Genomic DNA, 27,458 nt, shown 5'->3' on the forward strand with positions numbered 1-27,458 from the left:
GCTGGAAATTTATAGAGAGGAAAAAGTGAGCAAGTACTCCAGAGATGAGGGCCTCAAGGATGGCCACAGCTGGACCATAGCGGAAGATGCAGAATGCCTGGACATAACCCTAGGGAGACAGTGCTCTCAAACACTTGGCAATTGTGGAGATGGAAACCATATGTGGGGAGAGTTTCTGAACCCTCAGCCTTCTATCCCAAGCACGGGGAGGCAATCCAACAACCTTCCCATTGGCAGCCTTGTGGATAACTCCGATTCTCAGAGTTTGGGTATCCATTCTTCTATTGCAAGAGAAGGAATTTCTTTTTAATTAGAGAAAGAAGTTTACATATGGCCCCACACTGAGGAAGAAATAGGGTCAAGGGACTCAAACCATGGGAATTGAGGAACCTTGGATTTTGCCGTTATAAGCACAAATTATTGGAATATCTGATGGGAAGGAGCTTTACCTCTCTAGCAGCCCCAAATTTATTGTCTTTCTGGGGGAGTATGAGCCTTTACAGAATTTCTCATCTGCAAGTCATACTCATTGGAATGCTGGGATATTGCCCATCAGGCAATCAAAAGTTTCTTTCCCTTCCAAGGGGATCCCAATTAGTTTAGGGGTCTGCTTGTGGAAAGTAGCACTCATTGAAGAGGTAGAAGCACTGTGTGGATTATTTATGGACTACCATGAGTCCTTTCTGTATTGGGCTGGATTCTTTCGAGGATCTTGTGAGTTCTTTTATGTGTTTCTGCATTTTCTATGGGGTAGAATACAGGCTGCCACCCCATAAATACTTTGTTGTCTTGAATTCTCAGAGAAAAAAATCTAAGTACAAACTTGATCTCTTACTGGTCTCTTCCTAGCAATTTTTTGTCTTCTGCCAGGAGGGTCAAAGAACTGATGATCCAAGTTAGCTAATAAAATACTTAGCATTTATATAGGCTTGAAGCCCTTTACAAACATTTTTCTTATTTGATCCTCACAACAATCCTGGGAGGTTAAGTTTTATTATTATTACTTGTCCCAAGCTTATACAGCTAGTAAATGTTCCGAGGTAGGATTTGAATTCAGGTCTTCCTAAGTCTAACACTCTAATCCAATGTACCACTTAATAGAGTCTTGTAACTTCCTTAACAGTACTTCTTCTCTACTAAATGAGTTGAAGGAAAAAGGTAAAAAATGTCTTCTGAACCTTTATTTAAAGAGGGTCGCTCGGGTGCAATACTAGAGAAATAAGAGCCGGAGCTGATACTGACTCCTATATGTATCATCCTAAGTCAATATTCCTTACCATGGACAAGAATTAACTTGGCCTTGACTTTTGTACTCATTTCTGACCAGTGCTTTGGCTACATAATCTGAATTAGAGTTCAAGCTTACCTTTATCCCTGCATGTTATAACAGAGTAATGAATCCTTCCTGTATGATCATCTTAAAAGAATATACAGGCATTGTGGGAAAGCAGGAAGGATTCAGGATCTAGAAAGAGAAGCCCCAAATTTGAACTCTGATTCTGCTTTCTTCCTGTCTGACATTAGGCAGGTCCCTTTTCCTCCCTGGATCTCGGGGTTTTTTTGGGAGGGAAGTAGAGGGACTGTTTTTTCATCACTTTACAGTGAGGGTTAGCATAGATGGCCTTTGGGGTCCCTTCCAGTACAATGATCCTCTGTGTAATCTTGGACAGGTCCTTTTCCTTCCTTGGGCCTTATTTTCCTTCTCTGTAAAATGAGGAGATTGGATTTCATGGTTTCTGAGATCCCTTCCAGTTCTATATCTAGGAGCTTATGACAGATTTTGTTTTTGTAAAGAGAAAGGAGAGCCTAGAAGAATATCAGAAGAGTTCTGAAACATTTTTATAACTTTTAAATGTCTGCAAAACTTTTTATTAATTTATTTTCCCAGGAACGAACGTGAACTATCTGCATTTTTGTTTTTCTTCCCGGGTTATTTCTACCTTCTGAATCCAATTCTCCCTGTGCAACAAGAGAACTGTTCGGTTCTGCAAACATATATTGTATCTAGGATATACTACAACATATCCAACATATATGGGACTGCTTGCCATCTAGGGGAGGGGGTGGAGGGAGGGAGGGGAAAAATCAGAACAGAAATGAGTGCAAGGGGTAATGTTGTAAAAAAATTACCCTGGCATGGATTCTGTCAATATAAAGTAATTATTAAATAAAAATTAAAAAAAAAGAATCAAATGAGATAATTAAAAAAAAATTTGTTTTCCCAGGGAGTCTGAGAACCAACTTCCTCTGCTCAGCTTTAAGCAAGGAAGGGATTATTGGGAGAGCAAGAACCAACCTCCATCCTTGTGTCATTGGTCATTGCCCGGTATGGCTGAAAAAGCTGGATTGGGAAGAGTTTGCTACCATTTCAGTATGTGGCTTTCTCAGATAGAGAATGTAACTGTCAGGCTCTTCATGGCAGCCCAATAAGGCTGGCTCACTTCCAGTTTTAGCCACCACTAGTCTTTGGATTTACCATGACTACACTTTAGCCAGCCGTTGCTGTCCCACCCCCTTATCCCCTTCCCTCCCCTATTATAACATTTGGAACAGTGGCAGGTGAGCATACTTGGAGTTTTCTCTCAAATCCTGCTGGGATTAAATTTCTATCTACATCGGGAAAGTTATCTGAAGGAATGAGACTCTCAAGACTAGTGTGTACCCGAAAAAGGAAATAGTTCATCTACTGACTCCCTTATTGACAGTCCAGGAACAAAGCCAAAGAATGATTTGATAGCTTTGATTTAATGCACTGTTTGATCTCAGAGGGAGATGCAATGAAAAGAACTTTGCAACCTGTTTCTTGAATATTATTGACATTTGTTGCTGGAATTCTGACCGGAGTATTCATTTACCCTTTTGGGTAAAAAAAGCCCTGGGCCCTGTTTGCCTAGCATCCCCCAAAGTGAAGAAGAACAAATTACCTACAAGTACTCTTTGCATGATATTTTGTTTTGAAGCAAAAAAAATGAGTTAGAAATCCAAGTAAAAATTTTTATTGACAGCCTTTGTTTTTTACATCCGTTTCAATTCCCAGTGCATTGTCCCTCTCACCTCTCCCTCCTATATAATCATCCCTTCTATCAAAGAATAAGAAAGAGAAATGGGGAGGGGATGTCGGTCAGAGTAAATCAACACATTGACAAAATGATGTTATCTACAGTATTCCATAGTTTCCCACCTTTTCTGAGAAGGAATGAAAGTGCCTTTTCCTATTTCTTCTTTGGGGCTAAGATTGGGCATTTTTGTCTTGTGGTAAGTTTCATTTGTTTTGTTGCTTTTCTTTCTATGAATATTGTTATATTCATTGTGCATGTCATTTTTCTGGTTCCGATGACTTCAGTCTGCATCAATTCCCTGGGTAAGTTAATTAATTTCTATTTGCCTCTCTTAGGCAAACTGTAAAATAATAGATAATAATAGCTTAATAATAAAACCTCATGGGGTTGTTGTATGTATCAACTGAGATACTATTTGTAAAAGCTCTTCGGACAAAGTTTGGCCCATAGTAGGTGTTATATAAATGTTTCTTTCTTCCTTCCTTTCCCTTCCCTTCCCTAATTGTTTAGTCATTCATTCAAAACTGATTTATGATTGTTTGCTTGTATTTTTGTTTTTCTTCCCAGGTTATTTTCACCTTCTTTCTAAATCCGATTTTTCTTGTGCAGCAAGATAACTGTATAAATATGTATACATATATTGGATTTAACATATACTTTAACATGTTTAACATGTATGGGACTGCCTGCCATCTAGGGGAGGTGGGGGGAAGGAGGGAGAAAATTGGAACAGAAGTTTTTGCGAGGGTCAGTGTTGAAAAATTACCCATGCAGATGTTTTGTAAATTAAAAAACTGACTTATGTGATTTTTCAGAATTAAACCAAGCAGTTTTTAGGTGATTGTGTCTGGCTACAAAGAATTCAACCTTACAAATGAAAAATATACATAGGAAGAATGAAGCCATCTAGTCACAGTTCTGTCGTTGCCACTTTTAAAGAATCCAACTGATTTCTATTTTTCCAGATGTGGTCACTTTGTAGTGTGGTACCTAAAAAACAACTGATGGAAAGGTTGTCAATGAAGCAATAAACATTTATTAAGGCCCTGCTGGATACAAGGCGTTGGAGATGCAAAGGCAGGTGGGAAACACTCTCTTTTTTCTCCCTCTCATCAGGGAGACAAGGAAAGGGAGAAAGGGAAAGGAATAAGCATTTATATAACTCCCACCATGTGCCAGGTACTGTGTTAAGTAAGCATTTTACAAATATTCTATCAGGTGAGAATCTGTGAGAATATAAGTTCCACGAGAGCAGGACTTACGTGCTCTACTGGGGTCCTTATGGTGTCAAGAGAAATCGAATAAAGCCCTAGACCCATCTGATTGATTCCCCTTGGAGAACTCTTAGACAAGAGTGGCCCCAGATAGACAGGCCTGGATGGGCTGAAGTTGATGTCATTGGAGTAAGTGCCAACACTGATGTCATTCCAGATCCATTTGCATACAAGATTCCCGACTCTCATTTTGTAGAGGACATGGAGGCTCCTAAGAGAGGTACCTCAAGGTCAGAGACAGGATGAGAGCCTCGGTGCATCAGAGCATCAGGCTTCATAAAACCAGAGCGTGCTGCAGCTTTATCCGGATGCCAAGTCATCAGCAGAGAATTCAGATAATACCGATCGATGCCTTTATGCCAAACTCCAAAGGGTGCCAAAACCGGGCCTACCCAACGGAGTCGGGTGGGACTTGGAAATCTTGATGACAGCTCATTGACAATTTTAGAGAACTCGAAAGCTTGCCAAGTACCTTTTCTATATTATCTCATCTGAGCCTCAGGATAACCCCAGGAGTTAGGGACTGCAGAGATGAACTCATTTTACACTCAGGATGTGAAACACTTGGCTCATAGTCACAGTAGGTGACTACTAATGATAGGTGGCAGAGACTCCTGAATCTAGAACCCTGACCCCCATACACCATTGCCTTTCCATGTTACAGAATAAGGGATTCCCACTCCTTACCTTGGATCAGATTACATCCGCTTCATATGCCATAAATGTCTCACGTGCCAGTCCATTTCAGCCACCTCCATATGAGTCTAAAGAAAATAGAAGATAAAGCTTTTCAGGAAGAAAAAGGGCTGATATTTGCTTTAAAAAAACTAATTTTAATTGTTATATTTGTTCTTACATCAGCTTTACACACAGTGTCTAGCACAATTAGAAAATCCTTAATAAGGGCTTCTCATCCTTGGACCTTCATTTTCAGAAGAGGGGCACTATTTCCTATGCTGTGATCTTCATAGCTAATCCTACATTATTTTGCATGCACGAGGCAATTGGGGGAAGTGACTTGCCCAGGGTCACACAGCTAAGGTGTGTTAAATGTCTGAAGCCAAATTTGAACTCAGATTCTCCTGATTCCAGAGCAGGTGCTCAATTCACTACAACGCCATCTAGCCACCCCTCCTAGGTCATTTTAATGTACAATTGAGTGGGTCTATTTCTAGATGTACCCAAACATTCTTGCATCTTTATTCTAGATAGGATGCCTCTTTTCTCATTTGAGGACCAAGCCTTGCTTGTTCCTTTCCCTCCCTTTCTTAAAAGCAATAATTTTCCATTTACTTGATGAAATGGACTTGCGGCCTAATTTCCATGAATGCAAAATAAGTCATCTGCAGCAAGTGATATGGTAATATGGTCATTGGGCCAAATGGGGGAGGGGAGACACACATAGAGAAAAATGATTCCCTCAAAAGAAGGGAAAGGAATAAACATTTATAAAATGCCTCCTACGTGCCCGGCACTGTGCTACTTTTACAAATCTTCTCGTTCGATTCTCACAACGACCCACGTGAGGTAGATGCTAATATTATTCCCACATTACATTTGAGTAAACTGAGGCAAACAGATTAAATGACTTGTCCAAGGTCACACAGCTAGTAAGCGTCTGAGGCCGGATTTGAATGCGGGTCTTCCAGACTCCAGGCCCAGTGTCCTATCCATTGCTCCATCAGTTGCTTCTAAATTTAAAAAATTAAAAATCAAACCATTATCATAAAGGACTTTATCTAGACTTGCTATATACTTGGGGGTATTTGCTGAAACTCAAGAAAGGCATCTTGTATTTTGTGTTCCTGTCGAATGTCAGACTAGAGCATCCTAAAGCAAAGCAAAAAGACTCAGGATAAAATAAAAACAAGAGTACCATCCCCCACCTTTGCCCAACCTCCTTCAAATGATAAATCAGCAACTCCAGAGTCCATATTCAAAGGAAGAAAAAGTAGCATTTGGAAACGGTGATGCTTGTGCTAATCCAATGAATGGTTCCATTTCTCTCCTGAGGGAAGTTGGGAAGGATGAAAAATGAGTCATAGACCATGATGGCTGCCAAGAAAAAACCAGAGGTCAGCCATCACAGTGCATCTGCTTGTGAAAAGAGGAAGTTAGATCTGGAGAGAGGGGACCCAAGTTCCGATTTCAGTTCCATCACTTAGTGAATGACATCTTTCAATGACAACAATGTGTTGACATTGGACAAGTTGCTTCCTTTGTCTGAGTTTCAAGTTCCCTTCTCTGTTCAAATGAGGGTGTTGTTTTAGATGGGCCCTGGGGTCTTTTCTAGCTCTAGAGCTAGGAGCCTATGATTCTAGATGATATGGAAGATGCAGTGTTTTAGGAGGGAAAAGAGGCTTAACTTTACTTTTGGTCCCTATCTTTTGTTTTTACGTCATCTTCATTTGCAAATACTGCATGTTTCAGAAGTCTTTGCGCAATCTTAAGTTTTTAAAGCTTGAAACTGCACTAAGACTCTTGGCATTGTATATTCCTCTTTGATTCCATAAACCTTGCCCTCTCCACTCTCTACCCTGACCCTAGTTACGTTTGTAACTTTTAAAAAATGATTTTTTAAAAGAGAAAAAAGAACAATTTAGCAAAAACCAGCAGACATTTCAATTATGGCTGCTGGTATTTGCCACATTCCCTCAAACCTCACTCCACTTCTGCAAAGAATAGGGGGAAATGTTTTATCTTCTCTCTTCTTCTCCATGGCCAAGCTTGGTTGTTATAATTAAATGGAATTTGCTTTGGCTTTGTTTTCTAAAACATGCTAATAGTATATTATTTTTTTCCCAGATATATGTCGAGAAAATTTTTAGCATTCATTTTGACAAGATTTTGAGTTCTAAATTGTTCTTCCTCTCCTTTCCTCCCTTCTTCCCAAAGGTACATTGTTTGATAATTTGTATTTGTATTATCGTGTAAAACATATTTTCATATTTGTCATAGCTGTGAAAGAAGAAACCGATAAAAAAGAAAAAAAGCACGAGAAAGAACAAAGTAAGTGAAAAAGTTACGCTTCAAACTGCATCCAATCTTCAATTCTTTATCTGATTATGGAGAGCATTTTCCTTTGGGAGTCCTTTGTACTTTGTACTTTGTGAGTCAGTAATAGTTGATCATCACACAGTGTTGCTGATACTGTATACAATGTTTTCTTAGTTCTCCTCCCTTCAAACTGGCACTATCTGTTACAGTGTGATCAGTCATCTCACTGATGATAAAGTGTATGACATGTGATGTGTATGATGAAAGTCTGGAAGCGTTCCAGAGAATGAGAAAGGAAACCTCTTTTTTTTTTTTCAAAGAAGTTCTAATGGTTTTAGCCTGGCCATAACCAAGACTTTTCCGCATCTGGGAGAGCTAGATGAGACAGTAAATTGAGAGTGCTCCAGGTCTGGAGTCAGGAAGGTTCCAGTTCAAATATGGTCTCAGAGATTATAAACAAAGGAAAAGACCCATATGTGCAACAATGTTTGTGGCAGCCCTTTTTGCAGTAGTAAGGAACTGGAAAGTGAGGGGATCCGCCCATCTGTTGGGGAATGGCTGAATAAGTTATGGTATATGAATGTTATGGAATATTATTGTTCTGTAAGAAATGACCAGTAGGATGATTTCAGAAAGGCCTGGAGAGACTCACATGAACTGATGCTGAGTGAAGTGAATAGAATCAAGAGATACGTGGCAACAAGAAGATCATACAAAACAATGAGGTGATTCAGGGCGATTCCAGTGGTCTTGTAATGGAGAGAGCCTTCTGCATCCAGAGAGAGAACTATGGGGACTGAGTGTGGATCAGACCATATCACCTTTTTTGTTGTTGGTTGTTTGCTTTTTGTTTTCTTTCTCATTTTTTTTTCCTTTTTGATCTGATTTTTCTTGTGCAGCAGGAGAATTGTGGAAATATTTATAAAAGAACTGCACGTGTTTAACACACACTGCATTACTAGGGGGGAAAGGAAGGGAGGAAAAAAAATTGGAATACAAGGTTTTACAAGGGTGAATGTTGACAATTATTTATGAATACGTTTTGAAAACAAAAAGCTTTTAGAACAAACAAACCAAAACCAAATATGTCCTCAGACACTAGCTGGGTGACCCTGGCCAAGTCTCTTAACCTTTGACTGCCTCAGTTTTCCCATATGTAAAGCGGGCATAATAATAGCACCTACCTTGCAGGGTTGTTGTGAGGATCATATAAGATAATATTCATAAGTGTTTAGCGCAATGCCTGGCACATAGTAAGTGCTATAGAAGTATTAGCTATTATTTTTGTTAACGATTATCTGTAAACATTAGAGTTGAACTAGATGATGCTTTTAAAGTCTTTATATGGTTTTGTATGTTTTTCTCAGTGAATCAAAGTAAAAAAAAAACTTGACAACTGAAAAAGGATATAAAAATCTAATCAACATACTTGAGAAGGGGAAAAAGGGAAGTATTTGTAGTTTAGAGGCTATGTTTCTTGAAAGGTACCTGGAGGCTGGACCTGTGACTTCACTCTATTAGTAAATAAGCATTTATTAAGCACCTACATGACCTTGCACAGTTCTGCTTCACTAAAATGAAGGCAAACCATCCTCCTGATGTTCCGCCTGAAGAAGGAAGGATAAACAACACAATGGAACCACACCCTGGGCTAAGGACTCAGGATACCAAAAGAGGCCAGGGAGTATTCCTGTCTTCAAGGAACTGATAGTCTAATGGTAGGAGGGGACAGCAAGCAAATAGATACAAACAAGCCATAGATGTAGGATAAATGGGAAATAATTAAAAGATGGAAGACCTTAGAATTAAAAGGGGATAGGAAAGGCTTTCTTTTAGAAAGTAAGGTTTTTATTTGGACTTGAAGAAAGCCAGAGAAGCTAGGAGGCAGAGAAGAGGAAGGAAAGCATTCTGGGCATGAAGGCCAGTGTCACTGGATCAAAAAACATGGGATATGTCTTCTATAAGAAGACAAAGAAAGGTGAGGAGGTTGTTATGAAGGACTTTGAACACCAGAAGATTTTTATTTGATCCTGGAGGTGATAGGGAGCCACTGGAGTTTATTGAGTGAGAGGAGTGTTCTTTAGATTTTAGGAAAATAATTTTGCTGAATGGAAAATTAATCTTTAATAAGAGAATTAAGATAATTTCTCTTAAAATAGTGGGAAAAGATAATTAATTTCACTAAAGCCTAAAGGTTTGGACACATTGAATTTAAGATGTCCATTGGAAATCCATTTCTAAATTCTAGCACAGGAGTCACACAATCAGGATAATACAAGATTTAGCAGTTTCTACATTAAAGGATCAGAGGGCCTAGAATATGTATGATATTCTGGAGAGCAAAAGAGCTAGGAGTACAGCCAAGAATCACCTACCCAGCAAAACTGAGTATAATCCTTCAGGGGGAAAGATCGATATTCCATGAAATAGGGGACTTTCAAGCATTTCCGATGAAAAGACCAGAGCTGACTAGAACATTTGACTTTCAAATACAATATCCAAGAGAAGCATAAAAAGGTAATCAGGAAAGGGAAATCATAAGGGACTTAATAAGTTTAATCTGTTTACATCTCTACATGGGAAGATACTTGTAACTCCTAAGAACTTTATCATTATTAGGGCAGTCAGAGACAGAGGGCACAGGTTTGAGTTGAATATGAAGGGCTACTATCTAAAAAGTAAAATAAAATTAAGAGGGGAGAAGTTAATATACTGGGAGAAAAGGAAAGAGAGAGAGGTAGAATGGCATAAATTTTCTGCCATAAAAGAGGCATGAAAAAGTTGTTACAGTGGAGGGGAAGTGGGGAAAGAGAGTGTGAAAGAGTGAACCTTACTCTCATCAGAATTGGATCAAAAAGGGAATAACGTAACACTCAATATGGGTATAGAAATCTATCTTCTCCTGCAGAAAAGTAAGAGGGGAAGAGGATATGGGAAGGGGAGAAGGTGATAGAAGGGTGGGGAGATTGGGGGAGGTTATAATCAGAAGCAAAATACTTTTGAGGATGGACAGGGTGAAAGGAGAGAGCCAATAGAATAAATAGGGGAGGCAATAGAGTTAGCAACAGTAATTGTGAAAAGAATTTTGAAGCAAGTTTCTCTGATAAAGGCCTCATTTCTCAAACATATAGGGAATTGAGTCAAATTTATGAAAACTAAGAGCCATTTATGAATTGATAAATGAGCAAAAGATATGGACGATTTTCAGATGAAGTAATCAAAGTCATAGGAAATCATATCCATATGAAAATACCCTCACTATTGATTAGAGAAATGCAAATGAAAACAATCCAGAAGTACTACCTCATACTTATTAGATTGGCTAACAGGCCAGAAAAGGAAAATGAAAAATGTTGAAGGGAAAGTAAGAAAAAATGAGACATAAATGCATTGTTGGTGGAATTGTGAACTGATTCAACCATTTTGTAGAGCAATTCGGAACTGTGCCCAAAGGGCTATAAAACTCTTTGACCTGATAATAGCACTATTAGACGTGCATCCCCAAAGAGATTTTTTAAAAAGGGAAAAGAACCTATATGCACAAAAATATTTGTAGCCGTTCTTTTCTCAGGGCAAAGATTTGGAAATTGAAGAAATGCCCCTCAAGTGGAGAATGGCTGACTAAACTGTGGTACGTGATCATGATGGACTATTATGTGCTATAAGAATTGATGAGCAGGATGCTCTCAGAAAAACCCGGAAAGACTTCCATGAGCTAATGCAAAGTGAAATGTTCTATGTACAAAATAAAAGCAATGTTGTGGGATAATCAGCTGCGAACGGTTTTGATATTTTTAGCAATGCAATGATCCAAGACAACTTTGAAGGACTTAGGATGAAAAATGCTCTCTGTCCCCAGAGAAAGAACTGATTGTGTTTGAATACAGATTGAAGCATTAAAAAAAGACTGGAAGTCAGCAGAGTAGTTAGGTCTGGAGAAACAAATTGGAGAGAATCATCAGCTTAGAAATAAAAATCGAGTGTATGGGATTTGATGAGAACGCTTAGTGAAACCATATAGAGGGAGAAGAGCAAAGGGTCCTGTGTGACATCCACCATTAGTGGGCTTGAGCTGGACAAAGACACAGCAAAGGAGATTGAGGAGTGGTGAGATGAGGTGAAGGAAAACCAGGAGAAAGAGTTGTCGAGAAAACCTAGAAAGAAGAGAGGATCATGGATAAGAGCATCTTCAACAATATCAAAAGCTGTTGACAGGTCAAGGAAAATGAGGATCATTGGATTGAGCAGCTAAGGGATCAGTGGAACAATGAGGTCAGAAGCTAAAGTAGGGGATTAAGAGGAGAACAAAGAAGAGAAAGTACAGACACTGATTGCAGGGCCTTTTCGAATTTAGTCCTAAAGGGCAGAGGAGATATAGAATGATAATGAGCTTAGATGAATCAAGTGAGAGTTTTTTAAGGATGAGGAAAACTTAGGTAGGTTTGTAGATAGTAGGGAAGGAGCTGGTCCATAAGAAGAGACCGAAGAGAGGGTGATAGAGTAAAGATGACAGAAAGAAGGACACTGTTGGAGATGTGTAAGAGGGACTGCTTGTGCAATGTAGTGGGGTTTACCATACTGAGGAATGAAGCCCCTCTTCATGTTGAAGATGGTGACAGAAGGCATCTGGATAATGTGAGATGAGGAAGAGGGGAAAGGAGGACACTCATAGCGAATGGTCTCATTTTGGGGGGCAAAATATGAGGCAAAGATCTCAGAGAGATGGATAGGGGAGGCCACGGGAAGTTTGAGAAGACATGAAAAGGTTCGGAAGAGCTGCTGTGGAAAGTGTTTTAGTGGGTTGATAAGGGAGGTATAGATGGATTGCCTGGCAGCAGTGAGGGCCCAGCTGAGGTTGTGCAACATAAATTTGTGGTGGTTGTTCCTTTATTCTCATTCAGCAGCCTATGTGTAGGAGCAAAGGTGATGAGTGGTGTTAGTTGATCCAAGGCTGAGGCTTGGCAAGGCTCCACTGGTGATATGTTGGGAGGGCACTTGCCCTGTGTTAGTGGTGGGATTTGTGCCCATGTTTTCTCTTCTTGGTCTTGAGATCAGCTTTCTCTCTATCTACCTTGCCATGTCACGTTAGCTCTCTACTCTCGGAGAGGGTATGGTGGTAGGGTCGAAAGTGGTTCGGCACTTGACGCTATTTTGTGAGAAGATGCAACATCAGAGAAAACTTACCCTTTGTAGTGTCACAGATGCCAAAGTAGGCAGCTCTCTAGATGATAATAGCCAGGCAGGAAATCTTTCTGGAAGGACCCAAGGTGTCTTTCCAAGAGCCAAAGGTGGTGGTAGTGAATATAGGGATGAGTTCCCGAGGTTGCAGAAGGGTGGCACCTGAACCCTGGTGGTGGCAGCCAGTCACTGGCTTCACTTGACTTCCTTTCCCTGCCCCAATCAGGGCCACATCTTGTGTGTGAAAAACCATTGGCAAATTGTTGCTGGTTTCCAATTAAATATCTTTAGGGTATTGCTAAACACATTAAACTCCTTTGAATGATCACCTAAGAAATGTCTAATACTGTTTCCAGGATCTATGGAAATGAAGAAGTATAAAAGAGAGCCTTGCACATAGTAGTGATGAGCCTTACTGTCTCCCCCATAGGAAGAAGATTTTATCAGATAATTCCCAGACTATCCAGGAAGGAACTCTTTAGCAACTCCCATTGTCCATCCCCCAATATGAGTTTCTTCAAACAACCTTTTGAGGTATCGATTAGCATATCTTTAGACATGTCTGGGAGCCGATCTGCCAGCTGCATTCAATCAGCCTCCATTCCCCCACTTTAGAGCTCCCTGGAACTTTCTCTCCTCCATGATCTCCCCCTCCTTTATGAGTTCCAGCCTTTATAACTGAGAAGCCCCCAAGCTATATTTTCCTTATAAAAGATCTGTTTATTATGAAAATCTTTGCTAAGTTCTCTTCAGGACTAAGCCCACTCAGTATGAAGTTTCTCTCTCTCTCTCTCTCTCTCTCTCTCTCTCTCTCTCTCTCTCTCTCTCTCTCTCTCTCTCTCTCTCTCTCTCTCTCTCTCTCTGTCTCTGTCTCTCACATAGTGCCTTCCTTCTAATAGCACCATTTTCCTTACTCTGGTCAGTCTAATCTGCCAGACAAGTTTCTCCCACCTCCTGGAGTATTTCCTTTCTCCTGGTTAATTGTGTTCCGCTGGGGAACTTGTCTTTTTCCTTTATAACTATCTATTCTCCCAACTCTGGTTCATATTTGCCATTCTTCATGTCTATTGTATCCCTTCATTTTGTCTGTAACCCCTTCCCCTAAATAAATCTACCTATTATCCAAGAGAATGGCCATTGTGAATTTATCACGTTATTTTGAGCTAGGTTGTGCTCTCCCAGCCACATCAGTAAGAAGCCTTATGAATATACTGATATGCTTATTCAATGGAATTACACAATAGTAAAGCATCGAATCAATAATTTCTAGAACTAAGGGGGGGAATGCATACAATGCTCATGGCCTAACCCTAAATAAACATTTATCCAACACCTACTATGGACTCACTGGATAGAGCTGGGTCTGCAGTCGGAAAACCCAAGTTCAAATCTAGCTTCAGATTTCTACTAGCCATTGTGCCACTGGACAAGTCACTTCATCCTGCTTGTCTCAGTTTCCTCATCTATAAAATGAGCTGGAGAAAAAATGGCAAACCACTCCAGTATCTTTGCTGAGAAAACCCTAAATGGAGTCACAACTTAACAAGCCTGGCAGTTCACATCTATTGATGTCATTGTAATCTGTGGGCAAATCAAACTACCTCTGGTCCTCAGTTTTCTAATCTGTAAAATAGGAATAGGAACCAGACCTTTGATTTCATTGCTGTAAAGAACACCCAGTGAGGAAACAATCTCTATGAATGCAAGTCTGCAGTTTATAATCTTAGAGAAATCTATGGGGGGCAGAGGCACTGAGAAGTTAAATTACTTACCCGGTTGGTATCTATCAGAGGCAGGACTTGAACCCAGGTCTCCCTGACTTCAAAGACAGTTCTCTATCCACTGTCATTTTTGCCTCTCTAATCTATAAAATGGGCATAAAAATGCTGATGTCACCTATGGTACAGGGTTTCCCCGAGGATCTAATGAGACAAACTAGATAAAGTACTTTGTAAAACTTATAGCCTTAACTAAATTTCAGCTGATGAGCTAATGCCCTGGATGGGTAATAAACAAATAGAGCTGAACATTTTAACTCAAGACCTGAATATGAGCTCATTAATATCTCATCCATACTGAAGGAAGGGTATTACTCATCATTAGAATATGGTACCAGAAGTACAATATGCCACAGGAAAAGATGCAGGGCGGAGGCGGAGGGAGGGGAGCCTTTGGGTGGGGCCAAAAGGACAGAGAAACAAAATATTATTCTTGTGGATATTATGCTATGGACCAGGATGGCAAAGGGTATGGTCAATGTTTTCCTAATACATATAACAGAACTGACATGGAAATAGATATAGTTAAGAGTGTGTGTGTGTGTGTGTGTGTGTGTGTGTGTGTGTGAGAGAGAGAGAGAGAGAGAGAGAGAGAGAGAGAGAGAGAGAGAGAGAGAGAGAGAGGGAGACACACACACACACACACAGAGAGAGAGAGAGAGAGAGAGAGAGAGAGAGAGAGAGAGAGAGAGGGGTGACTTTAGGCATGTTTAGGAGTTCATTTTGCTAAGAGTGGAACATCTGATTAATCCTTGCCTTGCTAACAATTACTTTTTTTTTTCAGAAGGGAACTGCTGTTCTAGACTATATTCTAACCAACAAAATAAAAACTGCGGGTAAAGAGGGAGGATTGGAACTGTGAGAGAAAGTGACTATGTCATCTTAAAACTTTCAACAATAGGTAAAAAACTAACATAGTCTGATTTGTATACTAAGCTTTAGAGCTGATTTAAAGAGTTTAAAGACTTTCCTTTCCTTTCCTTTCCTTTTATAAGGAAAAAGAGGGCTAGGAGGCTCCCCTTCCATCCCTCTAGATTATCACCTGGCAATCATACCACTGGGCACATATGGCAAAGGTATCAAAGAGAGAAAGGGCCTACAGATCTCAGATTATTCCCAGAATCACTTCATGATAGCAATGGCAATGTCCTCGAGGACAGGCTTCTCTTTTGCCTTTCTTTGTATCCCTAGAGCTTAGCGCAGTGCCTGGCACATATATGTTTACTGATGCCGACTGGGGTCAGTTTCTAAAGAAATTTAATAAGGATGCCTCCAATGATTCTAAAGAACTCAATATGAGTTCTCTGATGAATTTGAATTTTTAAAGTACACATGTAAAAGATAGAAGGAAGGGTGGGGCAGCTAGGTGGTGCAGTGGATAGAGAACCAGCCCTGAAGTCAGGAAGACCTGAGTTCAAATCTCATCTCAGACACTTAGTAGCTGTGTGACTCTGGGCAAGTCACTTAACCCCAATTGCCTCAGCAAAAAAAAAGAAAAGAAAAAGATGGAAGGAAAAAACTCCAAGAAGAAATGAAGGAAAGAAGTGTAGACTTGTAAGAAAAGCAAGGTTAAACTCATAATGACGGAGACTTGTAAAAATGCTAAAGACAACAAAAAGAAGATGCTTAGCTATGTTCAAAGCTAGAAAGTCTATGAAAAGAGAAAACTTATTTGCCATTGTTGTCATTTTTCAGTCATGTCTGATTCTTTGTGACCCAATTTGGGTTTTTCTTGGCAGAGACACTGGAGTGGTTCGCCATCTCCTCCAGCTCTTTTTACAAATGAGGAAACTGAGGCAAACTGGGTTAAGTGACTTGCCCAGGGTCTCACAGCTAGGAAGTGTCTGAGGTGAGATTTGAACTGAGAAAGAGGATTCTTCCTGACTTCAGTCCTAGCTCTCTTTTTGCTGCAGCGCCACCTGCTGCCCTCTGTTTGCTGGGGATGATACCATATTAACAGACCTCAGAAAGCTAGGAGAATGAGCCTCCAACTAGACAAGCCAACAGAAACCTGGTTAAGAGGGGATTTAAGGTAAAGAGAGAATACCTTGTCACTTTCAACGAGTTCATGTCTCCAGGCCTTGATGGCTTGAGCTACTTGGAAGAAGTGCTCAAAAAACCTCTGGATGGACAACCTAGCTGCCCCATAGTATTAAACCAGAGGGCTTCCGATGGTGTGCAGCAGGGATCTAACTCTGGTTCCATTTTAAAAAAACACATTTATAAAGGACTTTGATAAAGTCATACATAGAATGCTTACCCCATTTGCTGATGACACAAATCTGGGAGGGAAATACACTATGTTAGGGGCCAGAACTGAGTCCTAAAAAGTTCTCAGCTGGTTGGAAGGATGAGCTGAATCAATTAATTTCATTTAATTTAGAATTTAATAAGAACTCACCTTTATATTATTTTAAGAGCAGTAAAGTCTGTTTCACAATCACCCTCTAAAGTAGGTAATTCAAATTTATTATGCCATTTTACAGAGGAGGAAACTGAGAGTAAAAGAGATGAAACGACTTGGTCATGATTCCAGAGCTTGCTCATTTCTCTCTTTTTTGAGAGGAAATTGGCCTTAAGTCACTTGGCCAGGATCGCTCAGCTACTTAAGTGTTAAATGTCTGAGGCTGGATTTGAACTTAGGTCTTTCTGACTCCAAGACTGGCGCTCCATCTATTGCACCAATAGTTGCCCCACGGGCTCATTTCTGAGGCAGGATTTGAAGTGGTTTTTTGATTCTAAGCACGACACTCTCTCCCTGTCACCCATATCTTAGGAATAAGAATAAAAGATTGCATCTGAATCAAGTGCAAGATGGAGACATGGTGGAAGACTTAAGGGTCTGAAGGTCTGCAAAGTCAGTGAGCCGAGAATCTAACACAGCACCCAAGCAGACTCAGAAGACATCACTTTCTTCCTGATTAAGTCTCATCTTGCTAGTATGTGCTTTTGAATTATGCTCTAGTTATCACACATTTCTCTTTCATTTTGTCACCTAAATTCCAAGTTCCTTAAGGACAGATATCATTTCTCCTACTTTTCTTTAAAAATTCTTTCCATAACTGAGTGACTGCCCATCAGTTGGGGAACGGCTGAGCAAGTTCTGGTATATGAATGTAATGGAATATTATTGTTCCATAAGAAAGGATTTCAGAAAACCCTGGAAAGACTTATTGAACCGATGCTGAGTGAAGTGATTAGAACCAAGAGAATATTGTACAAGGCAACAAGATGATGTGATGATCAACTGTGATGGACGTGGCTCTTTTCAACAATGAGGTGATTCAGGCCAGTTCCAATACACTTGGGATGGGGAAAGCCATCCACATTCAGAGAGAGGACTATGGGAACTGAATATGGATCACAATATTGTATTTTCACCTTTAAAAGAAAAGGAAGAGCTGAGTTTGATCCTGCGTCAGTCAAACTGAGTCTGAGTCTCTCAGACTCAGTTTCCTTATCTGCAAAATGGTAAATAATAAAGGATCCACCAATGGTATCTCTTTGGATACCATTAAATTAAAAATTAAACGCTTTGTAAACTACGAAAAGAATTCTTTCCCTATTGGAAAGTACACCTCTATTAGACACATAAGTGATTCTTGTTGAATAAATATGGTTATCAGGGATAAAGCAGAGAACTGGTGATTCCAGTAAAATAACATTAGTTGAACCCAATTCAAGATCCAAACTCAAGTTTCCATCTCACCTTCTCCAGTTGATTCCCCTTTATGAAATCTTACTCTACTCTCTTGCTCAGCTTTCATCTCTTCCAGTCTATTGGCTAATTTCCCATTTCTATAAGCATGCCCATGTCTTCCTCATTCTCAAAAATCCCTCATCTGATTCATTCATTGCTGCTAGCTATATTTCTCCAAATTTCTTGACTGATACCTCCATTTTCTTTTTTCTCATTCTCTTCTTAGTTGTCTGCAATCTGGTTTCCAACTTCATTCAATACTCTCTCCAGGCCAAATCCTATGACCTTTCTTAATCCTCATCCTTCTTGCCCTTTCTGAAGCCCTTGCCACAGTCGACCACCCTCTTCTCCTTGATACTCCTTTCTCTAGTGTTTTGGAATACCATTCCCTCCTGGCTCCTCTCCTATTTATCTGATTACTCCATCCTGGTCTGGATTTTCAGCCAGGTCACTAACAACTGCTAATGATTAATATCTCTCGGGTCTTGGGACCTCTTCTCTTCTTACTCTATATGATTTCTTTTGTTGTTTGTTTTTTCTTTTTTAAATACATGCAAAGATAGTTTTCAACATTCACCTTTGCAAATTTTTCTCCCTCTTTCCCCTCTTCCCTCTCCCCAAGACAGCACATGTACAATCCTTCTAAACATATTTTCATATTCATCGTGCAGCACAACCACCACAACAAAACAGATTAAAAAGAAGAAAAAAATCTAAAAAAGCAAACAAACAAGCCAAAAAAGTTGAAAACACTATGCTTTGATCCACATGCAGTTTCCATATTTCTCTCTCTGGATGCAGATGGCTCGTGCCATCCCAAGTCCTGAATCATCTCATCACTGAAAAGAGCTAAGTCCATCACAGTTGATCATCACATAATCTTGTTGTTACTATGTACAAGGTTCTCTTAGTTCTACTCACTTCACTTAGCATAAGCTCTTGTAAGTCCCTCCAGGCCTTTCTGAAATCATCTTGCTGATCATTTCTTATAGAACAATAATATTCCATAACCTTTGTATATCATTACTTATTCAGCCATTCCCCAACTACTAGGCATCCCCTCAGTTTCCCAGTTTCTAGCCACTACAAAAAGGGCTGCCACAAACATTTTTGCACATGTGGGTCTTTTTCCCTCTTTCAGGATCTCAGTAATCCCTCTATTACTTGGTGATCTCATGAGCTCCCATAGATACAATTCACATGTTTATGCTGATGATTCTCAGATCTACTTGTCCAGCTGTGAATTCTTTGCTGACTCCCATACTAGTATCTCCAACTGCGTTGCAGACACCTTGAACTGGATGTTCTATGGACATCTTAAATTCAACCTATCCAAAACTGAAGTCATTATCTTTACTCCACCCCTACTCCAAACTCTCCCATCTTGCCAACTTCCCTATTTTTGTCCAGGGTGCCTCCTGCCTCCCTCAGGCTCCCAACTAGGGATACACCTGAGTTCCTCACTCTGATTTCCATACCTAATCAATCTCCAAATCCTGCCCATTCTATCTTTGCAGTACCTCTCATACATACACACTTTTCTCTCTGACAGGGCTCCCACTAGTGCAGACTGTCATCATCTTATGCTTGGACTATTGCCATAGCTGTTGGTAGGTCTGCCTGTCTCTCCCTACTACAGTTCTTCCTCCACTCAGCCACCAGTGATGTTCCTAAAGCACTAGTCTGCCCATGGCAGCCCCCTATCCAATAAACTCCAATAGCTCTCTATTTCTTTCAGAATTAAATATCCAATCCATTGTTTGGCTGATAGATCCTGTCAGAAACCTGCTCCCCTTCCTACCTTTCCAGTCTTGCTATACTTTATTCTGCTCCATGTATTCTGCAGTTCAGTGAACTGGATCTTTTTGATGTTCCTTGCGTAAGACACATCTTCAAAGTCGGCATTTTCACATCTTGTCTCCTGTACGTGGAATTCTCTCTCCTCATCTCTTCCTTCTGGTTTCTCTCAAACCCCAGCTAACCCCCCACCTTCATGGTCGGGCCTTCCCTCTCTTACTTCCAATCTGGCCTGTCTATAGCATCTTTGCATGGAGTTGTCTGCATGTTTTCTCCCCCATTAGACCGTGAGCTCCTTGAGGGCGGGGATTTGGGGGCTTTCTTTGTATTCCTAACATTTAGCAAGGTACTTGGAACATAGTAGAAACTTAATCAGTTTCAATACTCAGAAAACATAAGATCAGTGAGAAGCGGTGTGGTGCTGAATTATGGGACTTGACTTGGGATCCTGGCTCTACAATTTTCTATTTATGTGATCTTGGGCAAGTTAATTCACTTGTCTGGGTCTCTTCTTCCTCATCTGTAAAATGAGGGCACTTGACCAGATGGCCTCTGAGGATCTTCCTAGCTTAAGATCTATAGCCTTTGTGTGACCCTAGATGAGTCCCTTCTCTTCCCTGGATCTGTTTCTTCCTGAGTAAACTGAGAGAGAGGGCTGGACTAGCTGGCCTCTGAGTTCCTTTCCAGTTCTAGATCTAGGAACTTATATTCCTTTTGTCCAGTTCAAGTAGCAGAAAAAGTTCCAACTGCAGCTCAGAAAACCCTCCCTTAGGGTATGATAAGTGAGATGATTCATTCTTGGTTACTAGGAAAATAGAACATGGAGGTAGAAAGTCAAGATGAGTCAAGATGTCGAGCTTGGCAAGGTTTCTCACTGCCACCTTTGAACGTGGCAGCTATGTTTGCCCTGAGAGAGAGGCTGAGAACCTTCTAGACCCTCACCCACCACAATAATCTGGGCCATGGATGAGGCCAGACATTAACAACCACTCTGCAGCCCAAATACAGTGAGGGTCTCAGTAGCTGAGTTAGTCTGGAGCAGATGGCTTTAAGAACTAAGAAAGTACATGGAAAGATAGTGGGCTAAAGAAGAAAGAACACTGGGCTTGAAGTCAGAGAACTGAGCTTTAAATTCTTGCTCTGTCACTTGCTGCCTGTGTGACCTGGACGCTGCTTCTAGCTCTAGTTCTAAGATCCTGTCATTTAATCACATTGGGTCTCAGTTTCCTCTTCTGTAAGTGAAGGGGCTAGACCCAATGGCCTCCGGGGCACATTCCAGCTCTAGATTTAGAATCCGATGTGGGAACTTGCACAAATTACTTCCCCTCCCTGGACCTCGGTTTCCTCTTCTGTAAAATGAGGATATTGGAATCCATGGTCCTTTCGGCTGGAGTCTAGGATCCTCTGGTAATATATAACCTCGGTGCCTTACCCCTTCGCTCGATAACCAATGATCCACGTTGTCTCACACATGAGATCACATAAAGAAACAAACAAAAAATAAATACGAGAAACCTAATGAGAAATTAATTTAATATACATACCTTCGAAATGCTGAAAAAAATAATCCAATCTCAAAGACATGGTTATTAATATGACAATTAGGCATTAGTGATTTTAAAGACTATATAAGTAAGAATTATCTGAAAGGTAAGATTCTATGGCCTTAGTGTAGATCCATGGTATTTTGCTCCTCAAAGGTGATTTCTTCAGCGGCTTGAAGAACCTCAAAGTATTTTTTCTGTTCCGATTTTTGTCTTCCTCCCCAAAGGCTCAAACTTGATGATCTTCTAAGACTAATCTAAGGCACTCTTACTTCCCTTCTTTGCAAGAAGGGCTGTAGTATAAAATGAATGAGGGCTATTGGAATTGCCAACTAATTCTTGGCTTTGCTGGGCAAGAGTAAAATTATTAAGGTCAAAGGCACTGGTGAGTCACTTTTATGAATCTGTCCACAGCAGGACAATTTAGAGGTCACCATAAAAATAGATAGGAACATTTTACCTAACAAACGACTTAGGCTTCCTAAACTTGAAAAGAGAGATTTGGAAATCGATTTTCATCCTTTTTTTTTCTTCAAAGGATTAGGGATGGAGCCATGAATTCTTACATTGAGAATGTCTAGACCAAACGAGTCAAACTGGAGCTGTGTTGGTTTGGGTGAATTTTGCAGTCACTGCTAGTTGCTACAAGCAGAGAATACTGGGAAGCAAGGCGGGGGAGTGTGATCTGGTCTACGAATGTACACGCCAACCTACGTTCCGCCTTTCTTTGAAGAACACAGTAAGCCTGTTTCTTTAGGTCTTTGCATCTCTTTTCGATGGATATGAGTTTTGTTCTTGCTTTGGTAAGCTGATCTTAGAAAGCTCTGAGCTGGGACCGACCGTTCGGTCACATCCTTGGGATGCTAGATATAATTCATGAGATAGTGATGGAGAACTCCAGGCACTTTAATCAAAGTAGACCCCCAACTCTGCAGTGGTGCAGTCATGAATAAGGCCTGAGGTCCACAGATCAGATGGTGAAAGAGTCAAGCTTCTCATTTTTTTTCAGCATGGTGGACAGAGGCAACCTCTTCCGACATCATAAGCTCATAAGGTGGTACATACGTGTGTGTTTTTAACACACCTTTCGGCCTTGTATAGTTTTACAGAGTGGCTTTTCTGGTCTCAAAATTGGCTGTTTTTGAAAAACTTCTGTAATTCCCGTAATTCTTGTGGCCGCAAACTCTGATCTACGCCTGGGGTAAGCTTAGCGCTCAAAGGGGACACGGTATAGCCGTTTTGATAAAGGCAGATTCTCTTGCAAAACTCAAAGGTGCTAAACATTACTCCAAAATATGGAACGATCTGTAAAAAACCAAGCAAATAAAAACATTAAAAATGAGGTTAAAATCCAGTTAAAGAACTAAAGATTGTAAAATAATGCTTTTCACAACCATAGGCTAATTTATATGTGGCAGTGGAGGCAAATGCAGGAGTTACTACAACATAATTAGAATGTCAGTTCCTTGAGAGCAGGGACTGGTTTATGTTTGTTTCTGTATCCCCAGAACCTGGCACACGATAGGTGCTTAAGAAATGTTTGTAGATCGAGTGATAGATTTTGTCTCTTCTCCCCCTACTCCAGGATGTAAGCTCCTTGAGGGCAAGGACTGGTTCATATTTGTCTGTGTATCCCCAGGGCCTAGCATCATGTCCAGTATTTAGTAAGTGCTTAATGAATGCTTATAGATTGGCTGACTTGGGAAAATGACATCATGGGATCTGTCACAGAATGGAAGGGGAGGAGAAAGAAACGATTTGTACTATACCACAGAAAGGAAACCAATGGCAGAAATCCCACGTCCGTTGCTAATCTGTTAGCAGTTGAGTCTCCCCTACAGTGGGTTTTGTTCAATTGACCATTTATTCACCAAGAGACTCTGACTTTAAATTTCTCAAATCTCTTGGAGTGCCATCAGGCCCAATAATGGTTCATGCTTGTACAGCACTCTAGCCTCCAAAGAACTTTCCTCCTAAGAGTCCCGTGGAGGGCAGGGATTTTTAACCCCTTTGTGGGTTAATGAGATGAGAAGATTGAGATCAACTGGTGTTAGGCGACTGTTTTGTTCACGCAACCAGGAAGGGTCAGAGTTGGGACTCAAACCTGGGCCTTCTAATTCCTAAATTCTCCACTACTCCATATTGTCCAAAATACTTGGTGACTGATGTGGGTATTTTTTCCTTCTGCAAGATTATAGTCTTTTCCCATAGTCCTCTTCATGCTTTGGGACCACTGTTCTTACTGGAGAGACTTGAGCACTCAAGGTAAGTGCTTCTATGAAGTCCCATTGTGGGGCCAAAAGTTAGAGGTTTGTTAAAGAGGGTAGGGGAGAGAGCCTCGTGAAAATAAGATGGGGTACCTAATCTTACCTTTAGCAAGTTGGCAGACAGTCCGTTCCAGAGGGCCAGCACACCCTGGGCCTTCACTACCTGGTGAAAGCAGGCCACTGCCCCTGAGAAATTGTTGTTTCCACTAGCACAAAAAGGGAGGCAGTGACTCTGGGCCTGGGAGGGAGAAGAGGGACAGTTAGGAACCATTAAGCAGAGAGGAGAGCTCACCTTAGAACATCTGAATGCTATATTTGTTGCCAAAATTACACGCATGAAAGGACCAACCAACAACGAGGTTTACCTGATACCACAGCATGTAGCAGCAGCATTTGCTGGTCCCCTTGAATTTACCAGGTGATCCATCCCAAAGGTACAAGCAAGATTACTCGCCCCCTTTCCCTTCCCAACACTCCCACACAAGGTAAGGAAGAAAAGCAATGATAAAGTCCTAGAAAGTATGCTTCAGTTTGGAGACCGGGTCAGGAGAGCCGAGAATCCAAACGGAAATTCAGGCCATGGACCCAAAACGGTATCTTTGATTTCCTGCTTCTTTGTTGGCTTGCATTCCCTGAGTCTTTTGCAGCAGATATTCAGGGCACAGGAATCACCCCATTTTATTAAGCATCAGCACGGGAAAGTGAAGTGCAAGCGTCACACAGCTAATCCCAGAAAGAAAGATAAAATAGTTCTTACTCTTCTCAGTCCAATGATTTTAAAGCTCCTAATTTGGCTTGCCATGATTCAGAGCCTGCTTCCTACTTCCTGCTTGGCTCCCAGATCATTAGCTTGGTTTAGGATATGGTAACCCCAATCAAATCATTAGAAGATCACCAATCTAGAGCTAGAAAGGATTTCAAAGAGTCGAACACTTTCATTTTACAAATGAAGAAGTCAAGGTCAGGGAGAAGTTAATTGCCCATGGTCCTCAGGAATTCAATTCAGCAAACATTTATTAAATGCCAACTGTATGCAAAGCACTGTCCTAGGTGCTAGAGAAACAGAACTCCTATGTCTAGTGTATTTCTACTATACCACAATACCCTTCCTCAGCCACAGTTCCTGTCATAACAACTAACAAACCATTCTTTCCTTAAACTGGACAAGCAGAATCTACATAATCAGGCAAGAACCATATCACGATTTTAAGAAACTGGGGTACAATACCAACCATGGCATTTTGTTATCTTTATAACAAAACGTTCCTTGAGTGGGGATGCCATGGAACACGCACAGATTATTAATTCTGTAAGATTAGAGTCCATCTAGGATGCGGTGTTCATCGTATGACTGACATAGAGCAAGTATAACATTGCATCTATGGGGCCATGTGTGCCAAATTACAAAGAGTGAACTTAGACAGAAATTACTGAAGGACGATCCATTCAGAACCTGGAGACAATTATTTGGCTCTTGGTTACGTGGGCCTAAGTTTCAAATATTGCACGGATTTGGGCCATTGTCCTAGGACTTTCTATTTCTATTTGGGTTGTCTCTTCCTAATAGAATGGAAGTCCCTTGAAGACAAGGATTATCTTGATTTTCTATTTTTATTACCAGCCCTTAGTATAGTGCTCAATCTATATCAGAGCTTAATAAGTACTTTTTTTTCCATCCATCCATTCAGATCTTGCTGAATTGTGAAGCAGGGGCTATTGAAAAAAAAATTAGGAACCGAGTTTCAACTTTGGTCTGTGATCTTGGACCAATGACTTCGGTTCTTTAGGTCTCATATCCTGCTCTGAAAAATGGTGAGGGGAAAGAAGGAGCCGCATGGCCCGCACAGTCCCGGAGGTTCCTTCCACTTCTGAGGTTCTGGGATTCTATCACCTAACTCCAGGAAAAATCTGATTCTCTCAGGATATTGCAATGGCATTACAAAGGCAGAAGAACAAGGCTGAGAAGCCAGTCAGTCAGCTATTACTGTGATAAAGCAGGGCAAGGATACCCAAATGGAGACAAATTTGTGGGACTTCATTCTTCCTCATGCAGGTCTCAAGGCAGCAATGACTCAGTCCACTTACTGAGTTTACCACAACAAATATAGACACATAGGGGCAGGGCCTGGACTGGTGATTTCCTTATTATAGGAAACTGTCATCTGGGGAATTTCCTTCTACCAAAGCAGATCGAAATTTTTGAGCAATTTAAGGTCTTAGAGAGTCGTCAGGAACCCTGAGAAGTTAAATGACTTTATCCAGGATCACACAGTTAATACCTTTCATACACAAAAGTTGAATTTAAGTTTTCTTCAGCTCCAAGGCTGGTTTCCTATCTCCTACCCCCCACCACCTCAGGGAAGGAGACATAGTAGGTAAATGTCAGCTCCTTTTAGGTAGGGATGGTTTCATTTTTTTTTGTACTGTATCCTCAACACATAGAACAATGCTTAGCACATAGTGTTTAATCAATGTCTGTTGAGCTTTCTATTTTATTTTTTCCCAATTACATGTAAAGACAATTTTAACACCATTAAAAACATTTTTGAGTTCCAAATTTTTCTCCCTCCCTTTTCTCCCCTCCCTAAAACAGTAAGCAATTTGATATAGATTTTGTATGTACAATGATATAAAATGTATTTCCATATAAAGAAGAAACAGACCAAAAGGAAAAACTCACTAAAAAAAAAACCAAAGTGAAAATAGTATGCTTCGATCTGCATTTAGACTCTATTCAGACTCCCTCTGGATATGGATAGCATTTTCCAACAGGAGTCCTTTGGAATTGTCTTGAATCATCATGTTGCCGAGAAGAACTAAGTCATAGTTGATCATTAAACAATGTTGTTGTCGCTGTATACAATGTTCTCCTGGTTCTGCTCATTTCACTTTGTATCAGTTCATGAAATTTTTCTGTTTCTCTGAAACACCAAAAAAGGGCATTCCCCTCACACACAGAACACAAAAATAGGATTCTTTACAAAACTGTGAATTTGCTTTTTTACAAAGAAATTTATACTAGATTCTACATATTAATTTCAAAACTGTCCTGTTTGTCTGTGCTTCCTGAACGTCTTTCTGTTCCCTTCTGTACATTTTTAGGAATGTTGTATTAGCCTTCTTTTTTCTGGCATCACAACTGGTAGTTCCTTTTTCTCCACCCTGACCATACCCCTCTCCCCATTTAAAAATTAAGAGAAAAAACCAGGAAAAAGACTCAGGAATCTTTCAAATCGTTTCTTTCATAATTTCTTATATTCACTTACATTCATATGCCAACTTTTCCCAGCTCATTCTCCAAACTTTTTTTTTTTTACATATTTGAATGATCATTTTCTCCCGTGCCCCAATTATGAGAAACAGCAAGCTCCACTCCCTTTTTCTTCTTTTCTACTCTAGTGTATTCCTCCTTTCATCCTTCCTGCTGTCTTCAAACTCTCAGAACAGAACAAATCTCTTCCTCCCTTGCCACCCCATCACTAGGACCTCTGTTTTTCTTAACTCCCTCAATACCTATACATGCTTCTTCTAATAAAATAAAATAAAATAAAATAAAAAATTTGGACCCGATTCTCTGTGACCCCATTTGGGGTTTGCTTGGCAAAAATACTGGAGTGATTTGCAATTTCCTTCTTTAGCTCATTTGACAGATGAGGAATTGAGGTAAACAAGGTTAAGTGACTTGCTTAGGGTCACACAGCTAGTAAGTGTCTAAGGCTGGATTTGAACTCAGTAGAATGAGTCTTTCCACTTCTGAGCCCATAGCACCATCTAACTGTCAATAGCACTACATTATCAGACTGCTCCTTCCAATTGCTCTATTCCATCTAAAATAATTTTTTCTCCTGTTAGGATTATACTCAG

At 40.4% G+C, this 27,458-nt stretch overlaps 1 protein-coding gene across 1 annotated transcript in view; it reads right to left on the reverse strand.

The window, feature by feature from the left end:
* Positions 1-21,299: 21,299 nt before the first annotated feature.
* The window catches only part of SLC25A43 (solute carrier family 25 member 43), a 37,320-nt gene continuing 31,161 nt past the window's right edge, over positions 21,300-27,458 (reverse strand). The window contains exons 4-5 of the mRNA XM_051969005.1: positions 23,698-23,832; positions 21,300-22,632 (exon numbers count right to left, since the gene is read on the reverse strand). Of these exons, the coding sequence (XP_051824965.1) occupies positions 22,453-22,632; positions 23,698-23,832 (315 nt within the window). The 3' untranslated portion in view covers positions 21,300-22,452. The remainder of the gene's footprint in view (positions 22,633-23,697; positions 23,833-27,458) is intronic.

The sequence above is a fragment of the Antechinus flavipes genome, chromosome X, assembly GCF_016432865.1.
Source record: "Antechinus flavipes isolate AdamAnt ecotype Samford, QLD, Australia chromosome X, AdamAnt_v2, whole genome shotgun sequence".
Taxonomy (NCBI): Eukaryota; Metazoa; Chordata; class Mammalia; order Dasyuromorphia; family Dasyuridae; genus Antechinus; species Antechinus flavipes.